Raw genomic sequence first — 25,744 nt, 5'->3', positions numbered from 1 at the left:
ATATATCCTATGGAAGTCTATGTGGCCCACCCCTACTTTACATGCAAGACACATAACAATACTAATGTATGTGCAAAAAAAAATGGAATTACCTAAGCTCCTGCTTACTTTGTCCATTTATTTCCCACCTGCAGCCTTTCCTGATGTGACCCAGTATCCCCTCTTTTCACTGTGATTGCAGTGCAGGTGGTGTTGTCGATAAGCCAAAATCAGGTCTGGCCCTTCAGACAAATCATCCAGTACTGCTTTAAGGGGAGAAAAAAAGTCAGGTGGAGAGAGAGCCTTTTGAGGCACTGACCAAACTGCTTTAACATTACAGAAAAGCAATGACAAGACAAAACAGTGATATATTTATTCCCAGTCTGCCACTTTATCCATGACATAAGCAGAAGATTCAGCTTTAGAATGGTGGCAGCAGTCCAGCTACCACATAAGCGTGGTGAAGCAATGATACACACTCAGTGTTGTGTGATAAAAGCAACCGTTAGAACATTTTGTAGGATCAGTGAAAAGTGCTTATGCTGTGAATCTGACATCAGTTGAGTCAACTTTCCATTTTTTTTCCACATTTATTCTCCCTGATTGATTTATACTACTCTTTGTCAAAGCTATAATCTGTGCACCTCCTGCTGCACAAGGAAGATTGAGCATAATTTGATGTTAGAGCTTGTGCAGTGTGGCAGTGATGTGAGACCAGTTCATGCTACGTCTGTTTACTGAACCCGTTGCTTTTGAGTAGATGTCTGTTTGTCAATCAGCTGCTTTAGACCCCTGGAATCCAATCTGATGGCATGACAGCTCGATTATCTCTTTTCCAGGCTATTATTATAATAATAATAATGGAAGTACCAGCCACACTGTTTGATTGACAAGTGATCTATGCGAAGTTCAGTGAAGAAAAACAACATTGATGATTGCATTAAAGGTGTGGATGGAATGCAGTGAATCAAAAACAGGAAATGAAGTGCATGCAATAAAAAGCATAAAAGATACAGTGCAACATAAGTCTAGCCTGAAAAACATGTTTTGTTATCTGAATGAAATGACACGTGTTTTTCAAGCAACAACCTTTGGGGCTCAGACTTGAAGCCCATGCGGAAGTGTCAAAACTTGTAATTCACGCCGCAACCTCTGGGGGCTGGCGAGTCATCTCCCATATAGACTCCCATGTTAAAATGGCCAATTTCACGGCAGAAATGAACATGTTTACAGCTGGTACAGCTGGTACAAAAAAACCACTCTGGTCTCAAATGACAGGTTGCCTTCTAGTGTCAATTGTAGGGGGGGTTGTATTTTTTTTACAACTCACTCAATTATATTCGAACTTAAAATTACGCATAATTATGAGCGTTGCCACTTGAGCGACAGGCGGTTGCCGTATCACAGCGCGAGTTTCCTGCTTCCGCGATCGCCTGCCCCCCTAAACTCCACTCATGCTCCCCCTTTTTGTCCGTATTTGGAGTTTTGGTGGACAGAGCCTCCCACCGAGCCTCAAAACGGCTCTTCAGAAACAAACGGGTGACGTCACGGAAGCTCTGTTCATAGTTTTTACTGTAAATGGTGTTTATTTGGCTGGGCGCCCTCCTGTGGTAATGGGTCTCATTACCATAGCAGCTAGGTATTAGCTAGGACCTTGCCTTGTAACTTGTTGCACTGTACTTCTTCTCAGTTAGGTTATCAGCTATATCTAGAGCTAGGTTACACATACTAAATTAAAAGGGAATTTTATTTTATTTTATTTTTTGTTATTGTTTGTTATTGTTTGCAAAAGTGCAAACACCTTACCACTGGATGGCGTGATAAATATGTAGTGGATACATCTCATCCTATCAATATTTATTTGCATCTGAATGCATACAAAGTATGTAGTAAAAGTGCATCAAACAGTATAGTAAGCAGGGCACGGTTTAGCAACTAACTGCACATGTTGTGCTGAATTACCACAAAGCCAGGCATGCAACACCCAGGAGCAGTGGCACTGTGGTAAAAATAGGCTTAATAAGGCGATTTATTAAACACACAGGATTTGAAAAAGCTAAAATAATTCCTGACAACAGTGTAAGGACAGGAAGCAGTGCATTCAAGCTGAGATCAAAGCGTGTGAGCAACAATGCAATATATGGCTTATCGTTGCTTGTGATCCATGGCTCCTCAGCCAAAGCACCTGTGTGTACATTTCCCAGAAAAACAGCCTCCGGTGGTGATCATTACCTCTCCTCTGGAGTAGTAGGGTGGATCGTTAGCCAGCTTCAAGGAAACACCACGCTGTTAGCTCTCTGCATCTTGAGGTCACACTGCTGTTTGCTTTTGTTCTTTTCTAAGTCTAATCTGCCCTCCTTCAGACGTTTATAAACTTCCAGCTGTCAGTTTATGCTTTTTTTTTCCTTTTGTAGTCTTATGTTTAGATGGCAGCACTGTAAATTCACATTTACTGTACTGCACAGGCCGGGCACACATTTAAAACATGCTGCTTTCTTATTTAAAAGCAATATCCTGCATTTCTTTTTAGCTTTCCTCTGTACCCGGTACTGGCAGTGGTCAGCTCTGCCACAAGGGATAGTGGGTAATGTATGGAGGCAGTGCAGCTCTTGTTAATAATGACCATGATTAAAGTATGTGGGGGGAAAGACCACGCTGCTCTGCTCTGGTGAGCTTTGATCTCTTGAGGTTCAACTTGTTCAGCATTAAATAAAAACCCTTCCCCTTGAAATTCTCCTCTACACTGTCAAGTAGAAAGTTACCTGTCTTTACTAAAACATACATCATGTAGGATATAAAGATAATTCCTAAATTAATGTTAATAACCCATGTTGTTCATTCTGAATTAAATCATTTGCATTTGAGCATGACAGAAATTATATATCTGCAAAAAGTATTTTATTACTTAAAGGGAAATATGTAGATCAAGAGTTATAAGTTCAGTTTAAATAAAATAAAAGTAAAGTTTACGTATTTATTCTTTAATTAAATTAGTTTTGAGAGCTTGGGATCAGATTAGTGTTGGTGTAAATGCTAAAAACAGCCCCAGCACTGCCATCAGAATACATCTGTACAAAATAACTGGTAATGAGCATTAATAAGATGAATAGATGTCCTGCAGTAATTAAAAGGAATAGAATCTCATAATGGACTGGTATGCCAGCAGTACCACTTAGTTCAATGAGCGAGCCGTGATGCTCTGTGAAAGGCCTGTGCTCTAACTACAGTATCAGATCCAGTGAGCTAGCTGATAATAAGCCAGATCCACCTGCGGGAATCTATTCTCATTACTTCATACAGCATCGGTGGACGTAGCACATACATTATTCATGCTTTTTTTTTCTCGCAATATCTTATTGACCTCTGTCAAGGACATTTGGACAGGCATTCATCTTAACAAAAGTGGCCAATCACAGGCTCCAAATTGGACATATGCAAAATGCAGAGGTGGAGAACAATGTTGAATAATGTGGCTCTTCACCACACACTGCTGTGAGAGTGAAATATATGCACAGTGGAACCTAATGATACCTGTCTGCTGCTAATGCAGCCTGAGACTGATAGCCTGAGCGTTGCTTTGAACTTTGACCTCCTCACATTTTGAATGCTACACCAGTGCCTTTGGTTGTTTTTCATCTTGTCTGCTGAACAAAGCCAACTATTAGAAGACATAAAACACACAGCGAGTCAATGGCGACCATCAGCTGATGACTAAGTCTAATAGTCTCATAGTTAATCTGCTGGATTTTGTTGAATGTTTATAATTAGATTGTCAGTAAAGTTTCCTGATGTCATGCTCTTGCAGATGCCTCCAGAGAGTAGAATTAAAGCTTTTGAAATATTAAAATGATCACATACTATAGAGGATGGTTACACCATTGTCCTCACAGGAGATACCTGTGTATAATGCAATAACGGTACCTGGGTGGTATAGTGTGTTACTGTGTTTCATGCACAATATAAATGGAGAGAGAATTCATTGGAATTGCTTTTTAAAACCCACATTATGCAAAGGCCTGTTGTCATGGTGAATATTAAAGTTGAACTTGACTGATTTTACACATCAAAGTCAGTTTATGTGCAGATGTGAAAAATATCAGTGCATAATGCAGTATGTGGCATGGTGTGAGCAGCATGGAAGCTGCAGCTTTAAAAAATAGGCTTTAGTTGCATTTAGCACCTGTATTTTGCTTTTGTGGCTTAAGAGGGAGTCACGTTGTGTCACGTTGTGTCTGATAGTCAGCAGACAGCTGAGGACTACAAATGAGGCAAAACCTGAGGGGGGTGTTGAATTTGAAAAAGTAAGTTTTCCTACCTCTAATGCCCAATGTTGAGTTCATCTTGAGGCTAGATGCTACAGGCAACATTCTTTCCACTAAGATGAACGTATGAAACATCCATACAAACTGTTGGCCATTTAGTAGCATTCTGGGTAATAACAGCTCTATGGATTAACAGCACAGTAATACCTGCTGTGGATGACACCTCCTGAATATATGAACAGTATGTAGCCTGTTGCTATAGTAACAGTAACATTGTTGTTAATTTTTTGCTCCCTCTTTATGTTTCAAGGCGCCTGGACGGCGTGGTGTTCGACTGCGGCTGTGACATCCGCTGGATCCAGCTGTGGCAGCAGAGAGGAGAGGCCGGCCTTCATACGCAGCAGCTGTACTGCAGGAACGGAGCCTCCAAGATACGACTGCACAACATGTACATCCACAACTGTGGTAAGAAGAGGAGGAGGAGGAGGAGGAGGGGAAAATGTGCTTTTAAAAAGAAGAAAAAGCAGGAGGCAGCAGAGAGAGGGTGAGAAGTCTTAGAAGAGGGGAGAAGAAGAAAAAAAAGCTGACAAAAAGCAACTAGAAAAAGCAGAAGGAAGGGAAGGGTTAAAGGTGAAATAGAGAGAGAAGAGGAGCAGGGAGACGAGTTTAGACGGAAAGGGGAGGAGGTGTGACAGAGTTCAGAGGGTGAATCTGATGTGAGGAGCTATGTGTTGATTCTGACAGAGGCTGTAGACTCTGCAGTATTATCTCCTGGTGGTGACTCATCCCTGTGACATCTTGTGTGTGTGTGTGTCTGTGTGTGCGCGCACACGCTTGTGTGGGTGGGTTGATGTGTCTCTCATTGCTTCCTTTGTACTAAATTTATTACATTAATCAAAAGTGATTAATTGATTTGGTGTGAAAATATGCAGACACCGGCAGTGACACGCTTGTATTTATGTGAACATACACTGTGTGTGTGTGTATTTATACACTTGTGTGTTTTCAGACCTACCAGAGATCAGCGTGAGCCACAGCAGTGTGTTGGTGATGGAGGGTGACAATGTGACTGTGAGCTGCAATGGATCTGGATCTCCGCTGCCTGAAGTGGACTGGACTGTCAGCGGCCTGCATTCTATCAACACACACCTGGTCAGTCACACATGCAACACAAACATACAACCCCACAAACATGCACCAAATGCACTATCAATTCAAGTGGACCTTCAAAGATAAACATTGGGCCATCTTCATTCATGTCCAAGTCCTTGGTTTTTCAAATGTGGATTAGCAAACATGCTATTTTCAGACATAATCCTCTTAATTCTCATCTAAATACAAAAACGTGGTTTCTAAAACACACTCTTAGGCTTGAACATAGATCTTCCTCTCTGATTTTCAAAATCATGAAGAATGTTTATTTGACTTTTACTGTACTCATTCAGTGAAGTTATCCTAAATAGAGTTATTAATGTAAGCGTTTGTCGAGTATCCATATGTTAAGTCCACACTTAGCTTGCTAAATGGTATGGTGGTTGGATATCTTGCCACTACCTCACCTAACTCATGTCATCCATATTCCAAACTTATGTGCTAACATACTTATCCAAAAATAAACAATTCAAATCAATGATGTTTCTACCAGCACAACTGTGCAGGGATTCTCTTTTCACAGTCATACAAAACCAAAGGTCAACAGCAGTGGTGGTGGTGGGGGGGCATACAATATAGTGTAGGTCGACACTGCAACTATAGAATGGAGAATGGCTTGCCCATGTGCAGTGTAGGAGCAACAGGATACTGACAGCAGTTTCCTTGACAACCACAGGTGTCAGTATTATCAAGGTTTTTAAGCAAAACCAACCTGATGTCATAATGCGGTAGGGATGTTAGGAAACTAATCAAGCACTGTGGGAATAAACACCACATGCATGGAGTAATCACATGCAAGGAGCCGCACTGATCTTTAACCTGCTCTATAGTCCCTGATTAGCTATGCAGCATAGGCTACCATGATGATCTCCCCTTGTTCAAAATAAGCCACTTTTGTGTGACTGAGAGGGCCTGGGTTGAACCCACAGTGAGCCGGCTAACCCACTAATCTTGCTCCCTGAGACAGGCCCCAGGGACATCACAGCAATAACAACTGCAGAGATAAACCGCAAGAAGAGAAGAACAGCAGTCTCTGAAATTGCTGTGTGGCTGTATTTGTCATCTGTGTCTTTAATACTTGCACTGACTTTACAGATGAAGGCTTCCTCAGCCTCAGGCTTGATGTTGTAGGGTAGACAGATCAGGATGAGTGAAGCGTTTGGGAATGGGAACCTGGCCAGCTGCAGACAAGAAGGAAAGGAAGAAATAACTGTTTTTGATTTTCTGTAGGCGGAATGTTGTAAATTAATTAGTCAAGTCAGTGTTAAAACTGATGATTATTATCAATTGTGTAGCCATACAGCAAAGCAGAAGGACCAGACTACATCAGGGAAGGGATTAATTCCCACAGGTAGTGTGTACTTCTTCACTTTATTCCGCTTCCTACAAAGGAATTTAGCCAATGAATAATTAACTTTCATTTTAATTAAGTAATTAAAGGTTTAAAACCCCAGTAGTATAACAGTATGTGCTGTACAGTGTATTCTTCACAGAGCAAAACATTCCTCTCTTTCCATAGTCCAATGTGTACTGGCCCAACATCCACTCCATCAACCTGACTCTTTTCAACATCAGCCGTGATGACAACAACTTCCAGCTGACCTGCATCGCAGAGAATGTGGTGGGGATGACCAACGCCTCCATCCAACTCAATGTACAATGTGAGTTTCCTCTTTGTGGCAAATTCCAACCATGCACAGCAGAAGTCACTATAGTGGACACAGTGCTAACCTACCATTCTCATAAAGAGTACTCTGTATACTCTGTGTATTTTCCATCTTACATAAGGGCAAGTGTATTGAGATGAAATATTTGCTTATTCTGACTAATTAACCTCCTAATTTGCATAGAAGAGTAATGCTTTATATCACCAAGGTTAATGGGTGGACATTAACATTTGGCAGATGCAATTTGTTTGAAACGTGAATCCTGGAGTTTGACCTATGTGTGTCCACACCTATATTACAGCTTGGGTTTAAAATAACCTTTGGTCAAAACCTCTCTCACATTGGAGAGATAGCACTAAAGGCTTGACTGCATGTTAAATGTTGTGAATCTGGATGTGTTCCAGCTCCCATTGTCAGCCAAGGAACAAAACCCACATTGCAAAAACACCTAAAAAGGTTTTTTGTTTTTTTTTTTTTGGTCATTTTCAGTGCAGTTTTTTGAGTGGGCTTATGACTTCTGAATAAAAATAGTCTTAATCTCTGACAGCAGCATTATACTTGTTTCTCAATGCAGGCCTTCTTGTTTGAATAGATTCCTACTGGAACCCTTTATGTGAGTTCACCTGAACATACATATGAGGAAAAAGAAAGGGATTGCCTTTGCATTTTTATGACAGGTTAATGGCAATTTAGACATGAAGTATGAATTGACACAACATGCACTTTAAATAAATGTGGACTATGTCTTGCTTGACTCAAATTTATTCAAGAGATTATGGTGTCACACACTAACTCAGAATGTCAGCAGCTTAGTAAGAAAACCAAAGTTGTGGATATAATAGTATAATGGTGCAAGCGATTATCCAAATTATTACATGTTGAGGTGAGCATGGGAATCTGTTCACAAATACAAATCTGTGGTGTTGTTTATTAGACAAATCGCTCTAATATATCACACTATAACAGAAAAATCAACACATAAATATCCACACAGCATAACATCCACATTGTGTCCCTCAACAGAGGTTATTAAACACTTATTTGCTCACTTGTCATGGACTCAAAAGCTTAGAATGTGAAATTATGTTGCTCTGTTGTTGAAGGTGTTAATCAGTGAAACCTGCTGTTGTAGTGATTACTTGGAATGAAATCTTGCTACTTACCACTGAGCAGGTTGCTTATCCACAGCAGAGGCCATCAACCTGTGTGTGGAGCACTGTGGTTTGGTACAAATAACGATCCAGCAGACTGAAGGACGGGAAAAAAAAATCTAAATCCTGTTATTAACTTTAAGTAATGAAGTGGCATTATTAACAGTTCCATTGCGAGGAGTCACCACCGTTCAGAGGTAATGCCTTGTGACTGTGCTCCTCTAACAATTCCACTGATTTAGACAAATGTAGTAGTGGCACTAAACAAGTGCCTGTTTAGGAGAAGATTGCACACCATCAATGCAAAATATGGAATTGGCAAAGTGGAAAAAAATAATAAATCACTCTATAAAATACGTATTTAGTGTCTTGTGGGTTTTAGTGTGAATGCTTGGAGCCAAGAACACTTGTTGGTGTTCTTTTGCATGAGATTCCTTTCATGGCAGCTTTGATGGGCTTATGCTGTGGAGTGAAATATATCATGTATTAATGACACAGACAGTCTGAGAGAATAATTTACAACAGGAAAAAAAAATCTCCTTTATCAAGCAGAACAGCCAAATTATGCAGGTACATTTAGAATGCAATGAGGTGTTGCACAGTTACAAACCAAGTGAAATTGATGTAGCCAATTAGCAAGAATATACCCTCCAGCCCACATGAAAGCTCAGCCTTGATCTGAGCGGAAAGAGAAAAGGAGGAGGAGGAGGAGGGGGGGTTTGGGATCTAACCCTCAGCAATGATAAAGCAATGATTTGGTAACCATCAGAATGTTCCTCTAATATCCCGACTATGAATTTACACCATATACTTCAGCTCTTACATAAGTTTACCCAGTGGATTGGCCCCTGGGCAGATTTGGGACAGACTGTATTCAAAGCTAATATTTATCAAAGGTGCCTGACATTTTTTCTCTTTGTAGCAAGCTTCCTCATGTAGAGCACAATCTATTGTAGCTGTTTGCAATGTATCACGCTACAGGACAGGGGAGATTTGTCAGCAATTCAAACACTCCCTACTGGAGCAGAGCTGCTAAAGACCATGCTAGAATGACAGATTGACTTTGCAACATCTAGTCTTCAGGGCTTCCTCCATACGGACACTGTGTGAATGTACATCTCCAGGCATTATTTTTTTTTTTCTGTTGACACTCTGCTGGTGCAGCAAATTAACTTATTAATTTTTCACCACATGCTCTGATGGTAATTACATTTCCTCCCCTGTGCAGCTATTGTCTCTGGAAATGTCATAAAATAGCTTAAACTGCTGCTCTGATTAGGGAGTAATCTGATTGACAGCGAAATTACCAGCCGTCAAGTGACATTCGCTGCTTTCAAAGATGAGTTCCCTATTTTAGTGAAACCGTAATTAACCACAATGCAAATTCTGCATTGTTCTGCTGCTGTCTGGAACAATAGCTTCTCTACAGCAGTGTGGACTCACACCACTTACCATGTTTTCCTTCTTTTGGTCCTGAAGGCAAGGTGTTGCTCTCTTATTAGGAGCACAGCCCTGACTTACACTTGGGTTAGTAGTTCAGTTCCCAGAGTAACTCTACATCTGGGGCAAGGCATAATGTCTAATTAGGTAATTAATGAGAAAATTGATTATGTGATTGAATCCCTCCCAAGAGTCTAAATGTAACTGTGCTGCTTTAGACTGGCTCAAATCTTAATCGTAATGTGGTTCAGGCCAGAGGGAGAGCGTAGCAGTATCTGCCCCATGAAGCTGTTGTCTCCCCTGTCACCGCTAGCCATGATGTCCTATCTGTAGTCTGGCTCGAACATGGCATTTGAAATATGCCACCAGTGTTACCACTAGATAACACTGCACAACTAGCCTCGTATTCTCACTGATCAAAGGCATGTACTTATCAAAGCTTGTCATCTGTATGAGTGCCACGAGGACACCGTGTCGTTGTAGACCAGTATGGAGCGCTGTAATAACTTGTATTGTATTGACTGAGACTGGGCTGACAGCAATGCTGAGGGGAAAATGGATTGGTCCCTAACTGTCCATCAACAAGAGAATTTCATTTTTCCCCTCTTTATTTTCACTTTCTCTTTAGGCTCCACAGCTCTATAGACGCCCCTCACTTTACTCCATCCTCCTCTGTCTTTCTGTACTGTCATCTTTTCTCTCTGCACTCAAAATCACAGCTCCGCACACGCCTCCTCCTCACCAACCTATCCACACATACACAATTCTTTAGTTCAGTTGAATATCTTTTTTGTCACTATTGTCTGTCACAAAAGCAATTTATGAGATGACAGCTTTCTCACACCGATAAAGAGTTAATTCATGTCTTTCTGGATGATTATTTGGTTTGAAAACATGAGCTACCAATGGCAGAGCTGAAACTGACAGTTACTTTTATTATCATTTTATCTGGCAATCATTTTAACTTAATTAGTTGCAGACTATCACCGACTATTAATGATGATGCACAATTGCAGTGTTGGGCTCTAATGTCTTTGGAATGGCAGCACTGAAAGGCAGGCTGGATAGCCAGCCATTACATGGTGGTAGAAACACAGTAATGGATAGAACATATAGTCTCCTTGGGAGACATTCACCTCAGCTGTTCACATGTAAAGTACCAGAGACTGAGGTGTAGATACAGTTACACTCCACATCACAAACCCCCCTTTTTTCTGATGTTGATAAACATCTACATTGTTGTTAAAGTCCAGCCCTTCTTGGGATCTGCATGGGTATGATTTCAGGCGTAGTTGGTTTGAAGACCACCCTTTGTCAGATGACATGATTTTGATGGTTTTGTCAAAGGAGACGGACCACATGAGAAGTCTGAGGCCGTTGTTCTCCCCCAACAATGGACTGCTCCCTCTGTGTTTGAATTGAAAGAGATAGGAATCTCAGGGTCTGCTTTTGATTAAAGCTAAAAAAAAGAGAGCAAGACACTGGCAGCACCAATCTATAGTGAAAAACTGAGATTTTGAATGAAATGAGTTTCCTCCATAGAATGGCTAGGCTCACCCTTTAGAATCAGGATAAAGAGCTCAGACATGTGGGGCTTAGAGTCGATGCTCCTGTTGCATTGAAAATCTGGCTGGTTCAGATATCAGATCAGAATGCATCCTGGGTGCCTTCCACCGGTGGTCATCGGTGGAAGGGTCAACTGAGACCCTGCGATATGGCAATCCCCAGCATGCTGATGAGTTTGGAAATGGCACAGGAACCCTTAAGGATTACAGGGGCATCCTTTTTTTAAGCAAGGGACACACTACACAATTATTCCCCTATTTTACCCACAGTTCTCTGTCGGGCAAAGTCTGCACCACTCTGCTCTAGTTGGGTACAGTGGTCATGTGTAATCACCATTAAAATCTGTAAAACTGCTCCTCCACTACTTGATCCAACTCGGTTTTATCTTCTTAAGGTTTTTTCCCAAGAAGATAGCTGCACAGAAAGCAGCAGCGAGTCGATTCTCTTCCATGTTTGTTTGCTTCTTCGTCTTCTTCTTTCTCTTCCTCATTCTTCCTCTTTGAGTTTTTTGGTGGTTGGCAAACAACAAATTGCAGCATTACTGCCACAAGCTGGTGTGTTTGTTTGTAAACTGCCGCTGTCACAATAGTTTGCTATTCGTTCAGTTGGCTTTAGTGGTTTTGACAAATGGTGTAGTCTGTGATCCCTCATCAGGAGCAGCTGTTAAGTGTGTGACCCCCATCGTTATAAAAAACCTGCTGAAGCCAGTCTGATGTCTGTGTAAATCTGTTAAGAAAAGTCGTGTAGTGTGTCTCAAGCCTTAGCCTGTGGCCACCAAAACCTAATTTTAGACATAAGGTGATGGTGGCTCTGTGTTTTTGATCCTGACCTAAGTATTTTTAATTAATGAATTAAATTACCATTAAATATTACACACACAACACACAACTGACCTCATTTGTGTTTTTAGTGCATGAAATATCATACTTCCTATGAAATTTGCTTTAAATACTTGAAATGCACAATGCAGATAAACGTACCTTGCCTTAGTTATGAATAATGGCATTCTTAATAGCCGCAGGGATACTTTGTTTTTTCATGCTAATTTGTGAATATTAGCATGATTAATGCTAATCTCAGATAGGGAACATTCCACATGCTAAGTAAATTAGCATCATCATTTGTTAGCATTGCTTAAAGCAGTGGGACAGTTGCTTCTTGCATACTGTATATGTATTTCTCTCACATCCCGATTTTTCCTAATTTGCTGAGGAAGTTGGAAGTGATAGGGCACATAATACAGAGGGTGGTTGGCATGGCAATAAACAGCCCAAAAAATATTTGCCATAGGGCTTCCAAAGTTGTAAATCCAGCCATGTGACTTCTGTATCATTTATAATACATGACTTATCTACACCTATAACTTTATTTTTGAAAAATGAGGGTATAGGGGAACATGTCATATTAAATAGCAGACTGCAGGTGAAAATTCATTACCCGCAACTGAATGAAAGTAGAGAAAGAAACATGCACTCTGGATTTAGCTGAAAAAATGGGATTGGTTATGCATGCCTATAGAAATTGCAGGCTTCATTGAGAACCAGCAAGAGACACCAATGGAGTATCACAAGTGTGTGTGTGCATGTGGAGGTGACTGCGTAGGTTTAGGTGTATAGGTTGTGGGGGGGTAGAGACAGAGAGACTGCCAGGTAAAACTGTTTGCCAAATATTTCCTTCTGATGATGTTGCAGTAGGAGTGATTCATCGTAAAGACAAATCAGTGGAGGAATTGTTTATTAAATGTATCTGATGGTATTAAAGTGATAAATTGTGTCTCAGCTTGGCAGCGTTGTGGATTCAGAGTTATGTTGCTGCATGTCAGGAACGTGAAGCTCTGTGCTTGTTTATGCTAAGGACATTCCTCTGTCTATTTCAAGCAAGAGGACTCACTGTATGTGTTTGCTCTCACACTGCTGCAGTACAGTGTGCAGCACACAGTGAAAGGCTCGTTGACACTCCCAGGCAAGAAACCTGCTTCCTAAATGTCACTGTATCCACAACAAGTCAACAAAGCTTTTTTTTTTGTTTAGTCTGCAGCTGCATTTCTCAGGTTATGTAAAGAATTAGGAAAGGTTTTCATCCGCCCAAGGGTGGTGGAGCTTTTTCGACACAAAGGTCATTGAAATACTTCACCTTATGTTTAACATATGAAGCAGGCACACTGATGAGACCTTTTGGATTATCTCCAGGATGGAGTGTCAGTAAATGTTTCAAATGTCTCCACTGTCACTGCAGTTCCTCCGGTCATCCTGAGACTGGCTGAGCCTGAGCAGCGCCTTGACACCTGCATCGAATTTACCGTTCGGGGTTACCCTCACCCCAAGCTGCGCTGGTTCCACAAACAGAAGGAGATTGTTCAGAACGAGTACATCCGAACTGACATGGACTTCTACCAGGACTATCTAGAGGGCTGTCTGACCTTCCAGAACCCGACTCACATCAACAATGGGAACTACACCCTTGAGGCCAGCAACCCTCTGGGAACAGTCACCAAAACTGTATATGGTCACTTCCTCGTGTCTCCTGATGATAATGGTGAGTGGAAAAGTTGGTAGTGATGCACCATTGGTATAATCATTGTCTGAGGTTAATTGCACATCTTGCCTGCCTGAGCATCACCTCCATTCTTCTGGATTTAGCTAAATATCAGCGGAAAAGAACAAATACTGCCAAATAAGTGTGATTCCCACCAGAACTAGCGCGGCCCACTTTTTGGAAAATCCCGATCAGAGCAAGGCTTTAACCAGCTGAATATCATGTTCTAAGCACTTGTATGAATTACTGTTCCCCTCCTAGGTAGGAGAACAATTGGGAGCCTTTAGTTTTTATTAAAATTTCTATTCACAAGGTGCAAGTTGCTAGGCTGATCCCTGCTGAATAGATAACTGCCAGAGTTCATCCACAGTTCAGTCAGGTAGATTCTTCACTTGCAGTTCATTCTGAGTTCACAAGGAGGGGGAATGAACCCACAAAGACTGGCAAATTTCTCCCCATGGTCAATATTCCAAGGTTAATACCTTGTGTCAATTTATTGACATAGCGTGACTTTCTCTGTCTTCTCTTTTGCAGACACAGTGGAACTAGGTGAGTGCTTCCATTTGAATGCAACGCTGCTGTTGTTTCAGCTTTGTTTTTCACTGCTTGGGCATTTGGCGTTAGTGTGCGCACACACACACACACACTCACAGACACGTTGGACAGAGACATTGGTGAACTACCAGTCCAAAGAGAGTAACCATGGAGAAATTTGTTCACTTTGTGTTGCTGTTCATAGAAAGCTGTTCATGTTGCTGCTCAGTTTTTGATCCAATCTGCCCAAGCATTCATTAAATGCTATGCTTCACTCAAGGCAACCCCCGGCTGTATAAAGAGAGGATACAGTATTCACCTGGCTTGCCTGAATCACATCCTCCAGTCAAAGAGTTCAGCCTCCACCATTTCTTAAGTTGTTTGGGTTAACACTGAGTCTTTAAACTATATAATATTTTATTCATCATACACCGTCAAACTACCACAGCACATTCAGCTGCTTTCAAAATTTAATAGATGCTTTCTGTGCTTTTTTTTCAATTTTGAAAGGTTTTAACCTTCTGAGGAAACTTCTGACATGTGCTGCTTTACCTGCATGTTCTTTACAACCACAGACTGCTGCTGCTGCTTCGTGAGGGCTCTGATGCTTTGATCAGCTGTAGCAGAAGTCCCTTCCTTTCCATGTTTATAGGGTGATAGCAGAATTAACATCCAGAATCTTTTGTCATTTTTGGACTAGCACTTTTCTATATTTAGGACTGCAAAACTCACAAGGCTGAATAATGTAATGTTAAGCAGGCTGACAGCATTAGGTATTACTAGATAAAAGGTTTAACCAGCCACAATGTTTTTCTTCGGTTGACTGGTTATGCATGAAGCTTGTAAATGCTGTCATATTGCTGGACATAGCTTTGGCCCCCTTTCACAATGGTTTGTGAATCTCGTATGTACAGTGTGGGGTTTGGTCACAGGTCATAAATTCCTTAGAAAAAAATGACATTGAAGAACCATCTGGGGGGTTGGACACATCCAGTTATGATATTATAAGAGCTGAGAAGTAGCTAGGTCTGGTAATTTTTTGTTTTTCTAAAATGATGGACATAAGAAAGAAATTATGAAATACACATAAAAAAAATACAAAGTTAGACTTGTGTCACCTTTAAATACATTAGGACACTTTGGTCTCCGACTTTATTAGAGTCTAATTTCATCTCCATATGAGACAATTTCTTCTAATTAGACATGGGTTATAAAATTACAGCCAGTGATGGAGATGGATGGACAAATTGTATGAAGCAGGTTGTGACTTTATGTCATCGCACACACACATGTACACACACACACATAGCTTCTGGGAGTGAAGTAGGTGAAGGAGAGGTGTTTACAGTGTTAAGAATTATAGCAGCAAGTGTGTGAGGGAGTTCAGCCGTGGAGGGGACACCGACAGGCTGACTGATACCAACACTGCTGAGGACAGAGGAGGGCAGAGGGAGGAGAAGAGATAGGGATGATGGCTGGGGAGGGAGGGACATACATAGAGAGGACACACACACACGCACATACACACTCACGCTCACTAGTGTAACGAGTGTCTGAGCCAGTGGCAGCCAGTCTACCATGTGGCCATTAATTTGCCCACAATTACTCTCTGATGTCCTGGCTAGAGGCCACAAACTGGAGCCTCCCTCACACCAGTTCATTTCATTTCATGGCTCTGTCTCATGACACTCCCCAGACCTCTGCTGTTTGCCAACACTCTTGTTTGTATAGGTGTGACATGGAAAATTTCAATAACCATAGAGCCATGTTACCTGATCTGAGTTCAGTTCTGTCCAAAAATTTGAGTTGGATTTTAGTGCGTTTTTGCTAATTTCGTTTTACCTGAGTAAATATTTGCCAGTCTTTGCTGTACAAGCTTCTTTTCTGTATTTTTGTTGTACAAATGTGTCTTAGTATTAAGCTGCTTGTCGTAATGATATTGTCTTTTACACATAAGCATGAGCATGCATCTGTACAATTGTAATCATAACTCTACTGTGACATTTGTGTTAATTTCATCTGAGACTCAGGATGTGACAGGAAAGCAAATGTTGGGCTTTGATAGGAACCTTGTGACAGGTGTCATATTTGAATATGCATTCAAGGTTGTGTGCAGACGTCTACCCAAAAGCCTAAATCCACCCCTAGGCATAAAAAAATGCATTGTTCGTCAACATTGTCTCAAGCTCTTATGGCACAGAAGAAGGCTTGTTGGTGACAGTGAAGGCAACACTCCTCCAGTTTGTCTTAATACACCTTTAGAAGGAAGACGATTCCGATCCATGTTGTTATTTTATACTCTTGTCTCAATAATTTATTGAAAAACAAATGAGTACAGAAGGATATTTTAACCAAGACTGTGACCTAACTGAAAATGTGCTCTCAGTTATATACACTAAAGAGTATGAGGTCACAATATTCTAGTCTGCGAGATGTGCATTAACCCGTGTAAATGTTGCACATGCTTAATGTGATAATGGGTGCAGATCGGGTTCATTCAGATGAATTACACCATTGTATATAGAAAAAGAAAAAAAAACTACTTTTTCCAATGTTTCCGCTGTGTTCTGTGTAACAAAGTGTGAAACATTTACATTTACAAACTCAAACAAATGAGTGTGGGACGAACCGACAGCCATCAAGGCTTTATTCCTATCAACACCACTGATTTCAGTTTGTATTCTTTTTCTGTTGCAGACCCACCGTCAGATGGTGGTGATTCAGACCGACCAGATGAAGATACATTCGGGGTGAGTTTCCTCCTTAATGATGTTGATGAAACAGCTGGTAAAGATGGCGCCCCTGGTATCAGCAGAGAGCTGCTGTGTGATTCAACAGGAATCTAAACTGCTTTTTATTTGTCGAAGGACTCTTGTAGGGGTGTGTATTTTACCGCTAAGGCACAAAGACAACAACAAAACAATCAAGTTTACAGTCAGAGTTGTATGTTTGGACACTGATGATGTTAGTGATGGTGATGCTATGCTGCAGTGGCTGATTCTGTTTTAAATGTTATGTAACATAGTGCCTCTGAAACAGCGCTGCTGAAGTATCTCACTGCACCTCAGTAGACTGAGTTACTATTAATGGGCTGTTAATAGACTGTTTTAGACATTATGACATATGGTAGCAGGAAAAGCACAGGTGTCATTAATAATGTTAATGATGGCTGCTGTCATTGAGGGGCGATAGATTCATTTTCCTGAATGGGTGCATACTGGGTCACTGGCAGGCCTTACTGGGATACAAAAATGGAATTGAGCCATTGGTAATGTTATTAATTACATGTGTGCTCTTCCTGCTGTGATTAGTTCAAATGTCTGTGGTGAAAATGGCTGTGGAAACACACAGTGTGCACACACCTGCTAACAAAGGCATTTTTACCACTTAAAACTTTTCATCTATTTTTGAAACATTCTGGGATGCACACTCACACAGTCAATGACAGGTCTCTGGTTTTTAGCCTGCAGTTGTTCATTCTGTAGGCAGCTCTGGAGAGAGCATCAGCTTCAACTAGCTGTCTAATCAAAGCCTCCTGTCTTTATTGGTGCCAAATGACTTGTTTTAAAATGATGATCTTGTATTAGGTGTTTTAATCAGACTCTTATGGCTTCATGTCTGATGTTTATGATTAAAAAAAAGGTTAAAGCTAAAAACAGCTTACTCAGAGAATGTGTTCTCACCGAGTTCCTTCTCAGTGCTCTGCAGTGCTTCTGTTATTCTCATGTTTACTACCTGTGGTGACCGGTAACCTAATCCAATAGAAGGACACACATGTTAGGTACAGGAGGGCAGTGTATCATGAGAAACATGAGAGAAGCATGCCAAAGTAAACTCAGTCTGCTGCATGAAATTTCAAGGCAGAGCTTTTTACCTTACACCATGGTTATATTTGTAGTAGTAGGAGAAGGAAAGTAACTGGATAACATGAAAGTGCAGAAACAGAGATGTCACAGTTATGGTTAAGGTGCACTGAAATTGAATTTGCACATTTTTGTGGCAGTGCAGGTCAGCTCTCATAAGAGGTCAGATGTGAAGCATGTGCAAAAGCCTTAACCCATGTCACTATACAGCAGATGTTTGTTGGTGTTAGGTGGAGAATCCATCAATATTTGCATTTTTTTGTTGTTTTATATTGTTTTTTGTGAACAATAGATTCGTTTGTGCGAGCCATGGCTGCATGCACAATGCCCTGACTCAGGAAGCCGCTCGCCTGTATGAAACTCACTCTTCTTAGTTACTGTACACCTGTGCTTTTTCTGCTATTATAAGTCAACATATCCTAGTTTCTAACAATTGCTGATGGGAAGCAATGTGCCCTGTTAACCAGAAAACATCACAGACAAGATGGTTCTCACGCTGCTGTAATCCCTGAGGAAGCAGTAGTCACAATGTGTTGGCTTAAACTCTGATTTTGTGTTTAAGGTGATCAGGATTACACGTTCGTCTGAGTCTGACACAGCATTTCATTTCTCCCAGGTTTCCATTGCTGTGGGTTTGGCAGGCTTTGCTTGTGTCCTCCTCCTCGTCCTTTTTGTTCTCATCAACAAATATGGCCGGCGCTCCAAATTCGGTATGAAAGGTAAGTCTGCACGTATAGTCAGGGAAGCTGATCAGCATGCAGACAGTTTGCTTTGTTTTTTTGCCTTTCTGCCAGTTGCATCATCTATTCCCTCAGTTAATCTTCTCTTCAGAACATTTGTTCACTAGAAAATGTACATGGGCAGCTACCGTACTGTATAAGTCCTACTTTTTGCTGCATTATTACTGAACTGCTGTCATATCCTCAAGAGGACTCATTTAGAGGAATAATGTTTTCTGCCTTGGGAAAGACGATTAATGGTCTTGGTTTATGTTGCTACATGTAGCTGAGTGCCAAAAGACCTTTAGATACACATTGGATGCAAATATGTTGCATGTACAGTACATACACCTCTCATATTTACTGTGTCTGCAGTGAAGAGCGTTTGCAGATAGGATCCTGAATTAATTAGTAGACTTGGCGCTGTCGATCAGGCTGAGGAACTCAATAGGATTAATATGGCTTTTGTGCGCACTGAGCTGTCTTTTTGGGTCAGCTCCAGGTTTTGCTTATCTTCCAAGTGTTGGAAGAGGTGTCATGGCGCTTGATCTAGGAGCAGAGGAGTGAAGCAGAGAGGTGAAGGCGGCACCGGCTCAGGTCCTGCTGGTTCAGGTTCAAGCATTTGTCTGCCCGGACACCGCTTGAGCGGGTTGGGAGGGCCAAATGTTGGCCTCTGCTTGTGTTTAGTGATTTTATGGTGGGTGAAACGGTGTGTGATTCACAAAGAACACATGGCCCAGAATTCATTCAAGCTTGACGTGCACTCGTTCTTTCTGCAGGTTTTGTCTGTTGCTATTTACCTTTTTAATGAAAACATTTTTTTGTAATGGACATGCCACCATGACCCACACCTCAAACCATGCATGTTCCTTATTATGTACTGTAAGTATGGTGTAAAGTAGCATTAGCCGCTGCCACCTTTTAATTAGCTACTTTATGGGATTAGAGTTCGTTACTTACCTCTGTAAAGAACTCTCTGCTTTAATTATTTAGGAGGTGGCAATTATTGCATTGGCCTAAAGCTGTCTCTAATCAAGGATGAGCCTTATAGTTAATGAGGCTTTACAAACAGGTTTGTCATAGGAATTTTTAGCTGGGCTAATACATTGGTTTTACATAGAAAAAAACAAAGGCCAAAGATCGCTTAGCAATCCGGATGAAAATATAAATAAATATAAATAAGACTAATAAATAGTTTATGTTATAAACTGGCAGTTGGATGTTTGTGTTGTTGTTACATGAGAAAAGATTTAATTGATGCTACAGCTGCTGCTTGATCACATTGCTGTTCACTGTCTTTGTTCAGATAGATACTTTAGTCATACTTTATTCATCCCCTTAGGAGCATTCAAAATGCATTTTACAATATCCACCCACAACTATGAGTTGCAGTTGTGATTTCTATTTAATTCAGAGTCCAGTATAGCCACCATCAGAGGATCAATATAAATGTGTATTACAGCCCAGAGCCTGTGCTACTGCTCAGCCTTTTTCTTTCACTTGCTATCAAATCAAAGGCCTGCTTCATATTGCTGGCAGTGCTGAGAGCTTAGCATGTTTTAATGCTCAGTGCAGCCGCCGTCGCTGCAGGACTGTCGGAGTCAACTCTTAGCAAGAGGGTGCTTCAAGTGCAGTTTCAGTACTCTCCAAGCAGAAGCAGTGAGGAAGGTAATTTATCTCCGTGATGGCAAGGTCCAAAGTTGGAGTTTTTTTTTTTTTTTTAAATAATCTCACTGAACACCACACAGTTACCCAGCAATACTCAGTGATCCATACAATGTATGTTAAAATTGCTCAGTTTGCTCAAGGGCACCTCAACATTTTTTTTTCTGTAGACACTTGAAAAGCACCAGTCACGCTCTTTCCCTGTGTAATTTCAGTTATATAGATATAGATATAGATATATATAAAATCAGTGGTGTTCAAATATCAGCATGTTCAGTAAGTATGCCTATAGATGGTGGATAAATAATCAGTTTTGCTTTACCTTATCTACATACACATCATTGCCATAATGTTTGGCTTTTTGGACCTGTGTTCTTATTTGCTTATTTGTCTGTTTGTACAGGGGGTAAGCCTGTGCACTTTAAATAGAGATGTTACTGTCCCTGCTGTCACTGTGACTGAGAGAGGGTGTAAAAGACTTAAACAGAGGTGATGTCAGGGTGAATTCTTTCAGGACCTCATGCTGTTCTGTACAAAGGCCTGATTTGTCCAATGTGTGTGTGTTTACTCCTTCTACTCTTGTTCTGGAGAATCAGCTGGAAGGCTTGAAGAAGTCATTACTTTTGGATGGAGCCATAATGGATTTTCGCACCACTAAATCACTGTGGCTCTTTTGGTTGTTGGAGTTTGATCACCGACCGTTTCTGGGCATCCAATAAAAAGTCTGTTTTTATTTTTTTTCATTTTATGTGTTTGGAGATTGTGTGTGTGTGTGCTGTGTTCAGTTGATTTGCTGGCATTTCAAGGCCCACCGCCAGCTCCATCCACTGGCTGCCTCTGACTTCATAATACACTGCTGCTCAGTTTATGTGGCTGTAATTGTGGTTTTATGAAAGATAAAACTCATGTGTTTGTATGTGTGTGTGTGTTTGTCAGTGTGCATATCTACTCTTACTGAAGATAACCTGTTGCTCAGATCAATATGTTGTCAGCTAACCTCCTGGCTAAAACATCTTGCAGCCTAAGCATCAGGCTCATCTTTCAAAGTGTGATTTACACCAGTGGGCTTTAAAGTGTCTTTCACACAGATTTTTGTCAGCAGGGAATCAATAATGCTTCTTTAGAAAACGGCACTCAGCATGTCAGTAATAAGTATTGTGCTCCCCTGTCATCTTTTCTTATATTCTGGTGGAAAATTACCCAGTTCCTGCTGCTGTAAGTGCGGCCAATATACAACAAAGTGTATATCATTTTGTCACCTTGCCTATCTTCTCAATAAAACCTACTCAAACCGGCGATCCAGGTCAGATATTTCAATGCATTATGTGTTAAAGCCATTTATTTTCAGGCTAGAGAAAGTGAGGCAGACTTTTTAAACCATAAGTGACTATAAACCATGAGACACTTAAAAAAAGTTCTTCCTAATAGGGGTGCTTAAGTGCAAAGTTAAAGAAAACTGACAACTGGGAGTCATTGTGCTGTGGTTGTCATTAAAATACAGAAGTTCTGAAGGTAACTAAATGGTACCTCTGAAGGTCCCAGCAGGGTTTGGGAATCAGTGCCACATTGTGCTGCGCTCTGGGTATACCCGGGTCTCATCCGCAATAGTTGTTGGCAGCTGCTGCATGTTTACATAAGGAACAGATGATACAGATGCTATTTTTGGCTCCTTTTCAGTACAGATTTTCAGGTTGGAAATATACAGTAAACAAACAAATATGTCAGGAGGTGACAAATGATGGAAGAAACAGCACTGAGTGAGGTTGTTGTTAATCAGCACCGCACAGACAGATGTTTAAAGGAATCTTTGCTATATTTAGTTTTCTGTCACTTGTCCCATTTTAGTGATGCAAATTTTAAACCAACATTCTGGGCTTGTAAAATCACTTTATTACACCGTTTATATTGTGTTTATATTTTCCCCCCAGTTATGCTGTGTACTTCATTCACACACATGCCCTAACATACACTAAACTTGATGAAGCCAACAACCAACAGCTTATGGTTTTATTTTCTTTGATGTTACCTTCAATTCATTTCAGACAAATTATTTTCACAAAGCACATCCTAGTACCTTATGCTTGCTCACTGTAAAGCACTATTCAGTTTATACACCAACCAACCAAACAACTGTGGACATTGTGACAGATCCACCATCACACACAGGATGAACTTTCATAAACAGAGGGAATTTTTGCTCTCATTTAGAGCTTAGAATCAGTATTTGATCAGTCAATCAAAATTCCATTATATCTTTTCCAGAATCTCATTGCAGCTTCTGAAATGAGCTGTTTCTTTTTCGTTCCCTAAAACAGTGAAGCAAGTAAACAGAATATCAAAGAATTTGAATAAATAACCTACCTATTTTTCATCAATCATACACACTCTACAAACCAATAGATTTGATTTGTCCATAAAATGATGGGTAAATAATGATAAATGCTCTACTTTTGTACCCCTAATACATGCATATATGCACTGTTCACGCTGCTATGACAAACAGCAACCCGCTGACAACTGACTGAGCCATAAATGTTGAGACACCAAGACGTCAGGGTCAGGCGGATGCCTGTGAGTCACAGTGTGTAGACACAGCTCATAAACACATATATTCATCCAGCCAATTAACTATTACTGGGTCGACACATGTGAGGTCTTTCACAGGTGTCAGTAAACCATGTTGTGCAAACTGAAGCTGGTGTTATTTCCAAAGATATTAGTCCATCTACACTCATAAGAGACTTGACTTAATCAACATAGACAGCTTTCAGGTTCAGACATGCAGATAGACAGGTAGATAAATCACAGAGATGTATACTATCTCCCAGACACACACACACACATACAAACCATACCCTGCGGCAGCCTGCTAGCCTCTGATCCAGACGTGTGTGTCAGGGCGACTTACCCTCCTCTCCGCTACATTACCTGAACCAGGCCTGGGGATGATCAGCCCACACATGCACACACTTACAGACGTAGCAGCATTTACTGCATCACTTCCTCACTTGGCCTCCAGTGGCCACAGTGAGCTCTGCTGCTAAGCAGTCAGATGTGTCCATCTACAGACAGACAGACAGACAGACAGACACCTGTATGCCTGACAGACTTCATGCAAAATTCAACGACGGTAACTTTATTCTATTTAATGTAGACAAACTGTTAAAAGAAGTGAAAGGGCATGTGTGATTAATATAAAACAGCAGTGTAGCATACTGATGTCAGGTAAACTCTGATACCTTTATATGTGGAGAAATTCCATTTTTTTATTATTTTAAATGAAATCATCAAATCTCATATAAACAGAACCGCTCAGCATTGTCATGATAGAGATCACAAACTTTGTGTCTTTCCTGCACACAACTGTGTTTACCCTTTGCTCAGTTGTTGCAGCACCGTCATCATAATTGGCTGTAATTTATTCCTCTGAACACATGTGACAGATGGGACTGCCAAGAAAACAGCAACAGGCACACAGGAAAGAGCTTCTCTTCCTTTTTAGTTATATTTATTTTCCCTCTGAAATGAAAGCATTTTAGGAAGTAAAAGTTCATCCTCTAGCGTCTCTGTTGTCATATTGTGTTGTTGTTTTTTTCAGGCCATTTCTGCTGCTGATTCATTGCACAGACCGGCAGCGCTTTTAGTTAAACCCTAAAAGGATTTGGATGCTGTCTGCAAACCCCAAACCACAGCATGATCTCACATGTCCTTCCTCAGTTCTTTTTGCACCTTGTATAAAAAATGAAAATACATAAAAAAAGGACTGTTTACTTATTTATCCCACTTAAAAGTTGCATGAGAGTATTCCAAAGGAGTTTGGCTGTGGTGCCGACTGTCCCTGGATGGATGTAGAGTGCAGGGGTGGCCTGCGGTTGTTGCTGTGGATATGCCGTTCCTGGTACAAATAGGATTTCTATTTTTCGTTTGATTTGTTTATTTATTTATTTATTTATTTCCGAACTTCCAGTGCTAGACTGCTAATAGCTAAGTGCCTTGTGTCCTCTTGGTGTCTCTCTGTGGAGATGTGCACTGTACTTTGCTGCCGTGTGCATTATGGCTCCCAGTAAAAGGCCAGGTCTGCAGAGTGGTCTTTTTGAATGCACTTTGACTGGGTGTTTGGAAGCCTTTTCCCTTTTAAAGCCTTTGCTATCAATAGTTCAGAAGCCTGTCCTTCGTCTTCTGAGTTTAACAATAGCTTAATATAGCATCTTTAAAAATGTCAGGACACAGCAGAATACGGATGCAGGAGCAGAAGAAGAAAGCTTTTTTGAATTGCTTCAGCAATTTGGCTACATCCCCCCGATGGGAATTGTTCTGAAAACACCAGGTTTGCCCTTCACTTTTTCAGTCACTGGCTAGTTGAGTGAGAGGCATTTTGTGTTTTGAAAAACAAATGTGTTTACTCTGTAGAACATTGTAAATGTGAGGTTCTCCTGTGCAGGAGCACATGCATGAAAAAGCATCAGGAAGAACATTTGAATCAGCACGTTTCAGTCATATACTGTAAATACAAACCGTTCTCATTAAAGTTATTCTTTCAATGCCAATTGAATTGGTTTTCTTTAAGAGAACATAATGTTAAATCTTTTTCACACCTTCTTTAATTACACCTTTGTTTGCACAGTACACCCACAGGCTTTTATTCAGCCTTTTACTGTTGGCCATATTTCTTTTGAGGACCTCTGTTTTGTTTTAATTTGCACCATCTCCATCAACCACATACTGTAAGTAGTAACATCAGGAAGTACACATTTATTTCTGCCTTGAACTTTAATTCAACCTCCCAACCATACAGTACATTCCTTATCCTGGAGGACTCTGCTAATGATTATTGCGCTCATTTTTTTGTGCTGTTTACATGAGGCCTTGAAATAGACTCAGTACAGCAGAACAGCAGTGTTGATGAGTTTTCTTCAAGTTAATGAACACTGAAGGACTGAGTCTCACCAGACAGCTTTCTTGGAGTACAATGAAGACAGCTTGGACAGCACTTTCCACTTTCTCATAATACAGAACTGAGTGTTCCCTGTCAGCCACACTGTGTCCACGGGAGGCCTTTGGAAGTGCTGCTTTATTGTTATCATTAAACAAGGCAGCTTAGAAAGATTTATGAAAACCTGGTTGAAGTTTTAGTCTACAACTCAGCCTCTGCTAACTGACTGTAACCAGCAGTATAAAACTATCCCAGGAAGCAGGCTGAGTGAGGAGGTG

The 25,744-nt window shown here is 40.8% G+C and overlaps 1 protein-coding gene across 3 annotated transcripts in view; it reads left to right on the top strand.

The window, feature by feature from the left end:
• ntrk3b (neurotrophic tyrosine kinase, receptor, type 3b) overlaps positions 1-25,744 on the top strand; it is a 138,308-nt gene that overhangs the window by 63,978 nt on the left and 48,586 nt on the right. Inside the window, exons 5-11 of one of the 3 annotated variants that reach the window (XM_028401842.1) lie at positions 4,552-4,706; positions 5,251-5,393; positions 6,913-7,054; positions 13,453-13,733; positions 14,646-14,671; positions 16,961-17,036; positions 18,766-18,868. In XM_028401842.1, coding sequence (XP_028257643.1) covers positions 4,552-4,706; positions 5,251-5,393; positions 6,913-7,054; positions 13,453-13,733; positions 14,646-14,671; positions 16,961-17,036; positions 18,766-18,868 — 926 coding nt within the window. Of the gene's footprint in view, positions 1-4,551; positions 4,707-5,250; positions 5,394-6,912; positions 7,055-13,452; positions 13,757-14,286; positions 14,302-14,645; positions 14,672-16,960; positions 17,037-18,765; positions 18,869-25,744 lie in introns of all 3 variants that reach the window. The other 2 variants (XM_028401840.1, XM_028401841.1) reach the window with 2 other exon arrangements.

This window comes from Parambassis ranga, chromosome 3, assembly GCF_900634625.1.
Source record: "Parambassis ranga chromosome 3, fParRan2.1, whole genome shotgun sequence".
NCBI classification, from domain to species: Eukaryota; Metazoa; Chordata; class Actinopteri; family Ambassidae; genus Parambassis; species Parambassis ranga.
This window is presented reverse-complemented; position numbering and strand designations above follow the sequence as displayed.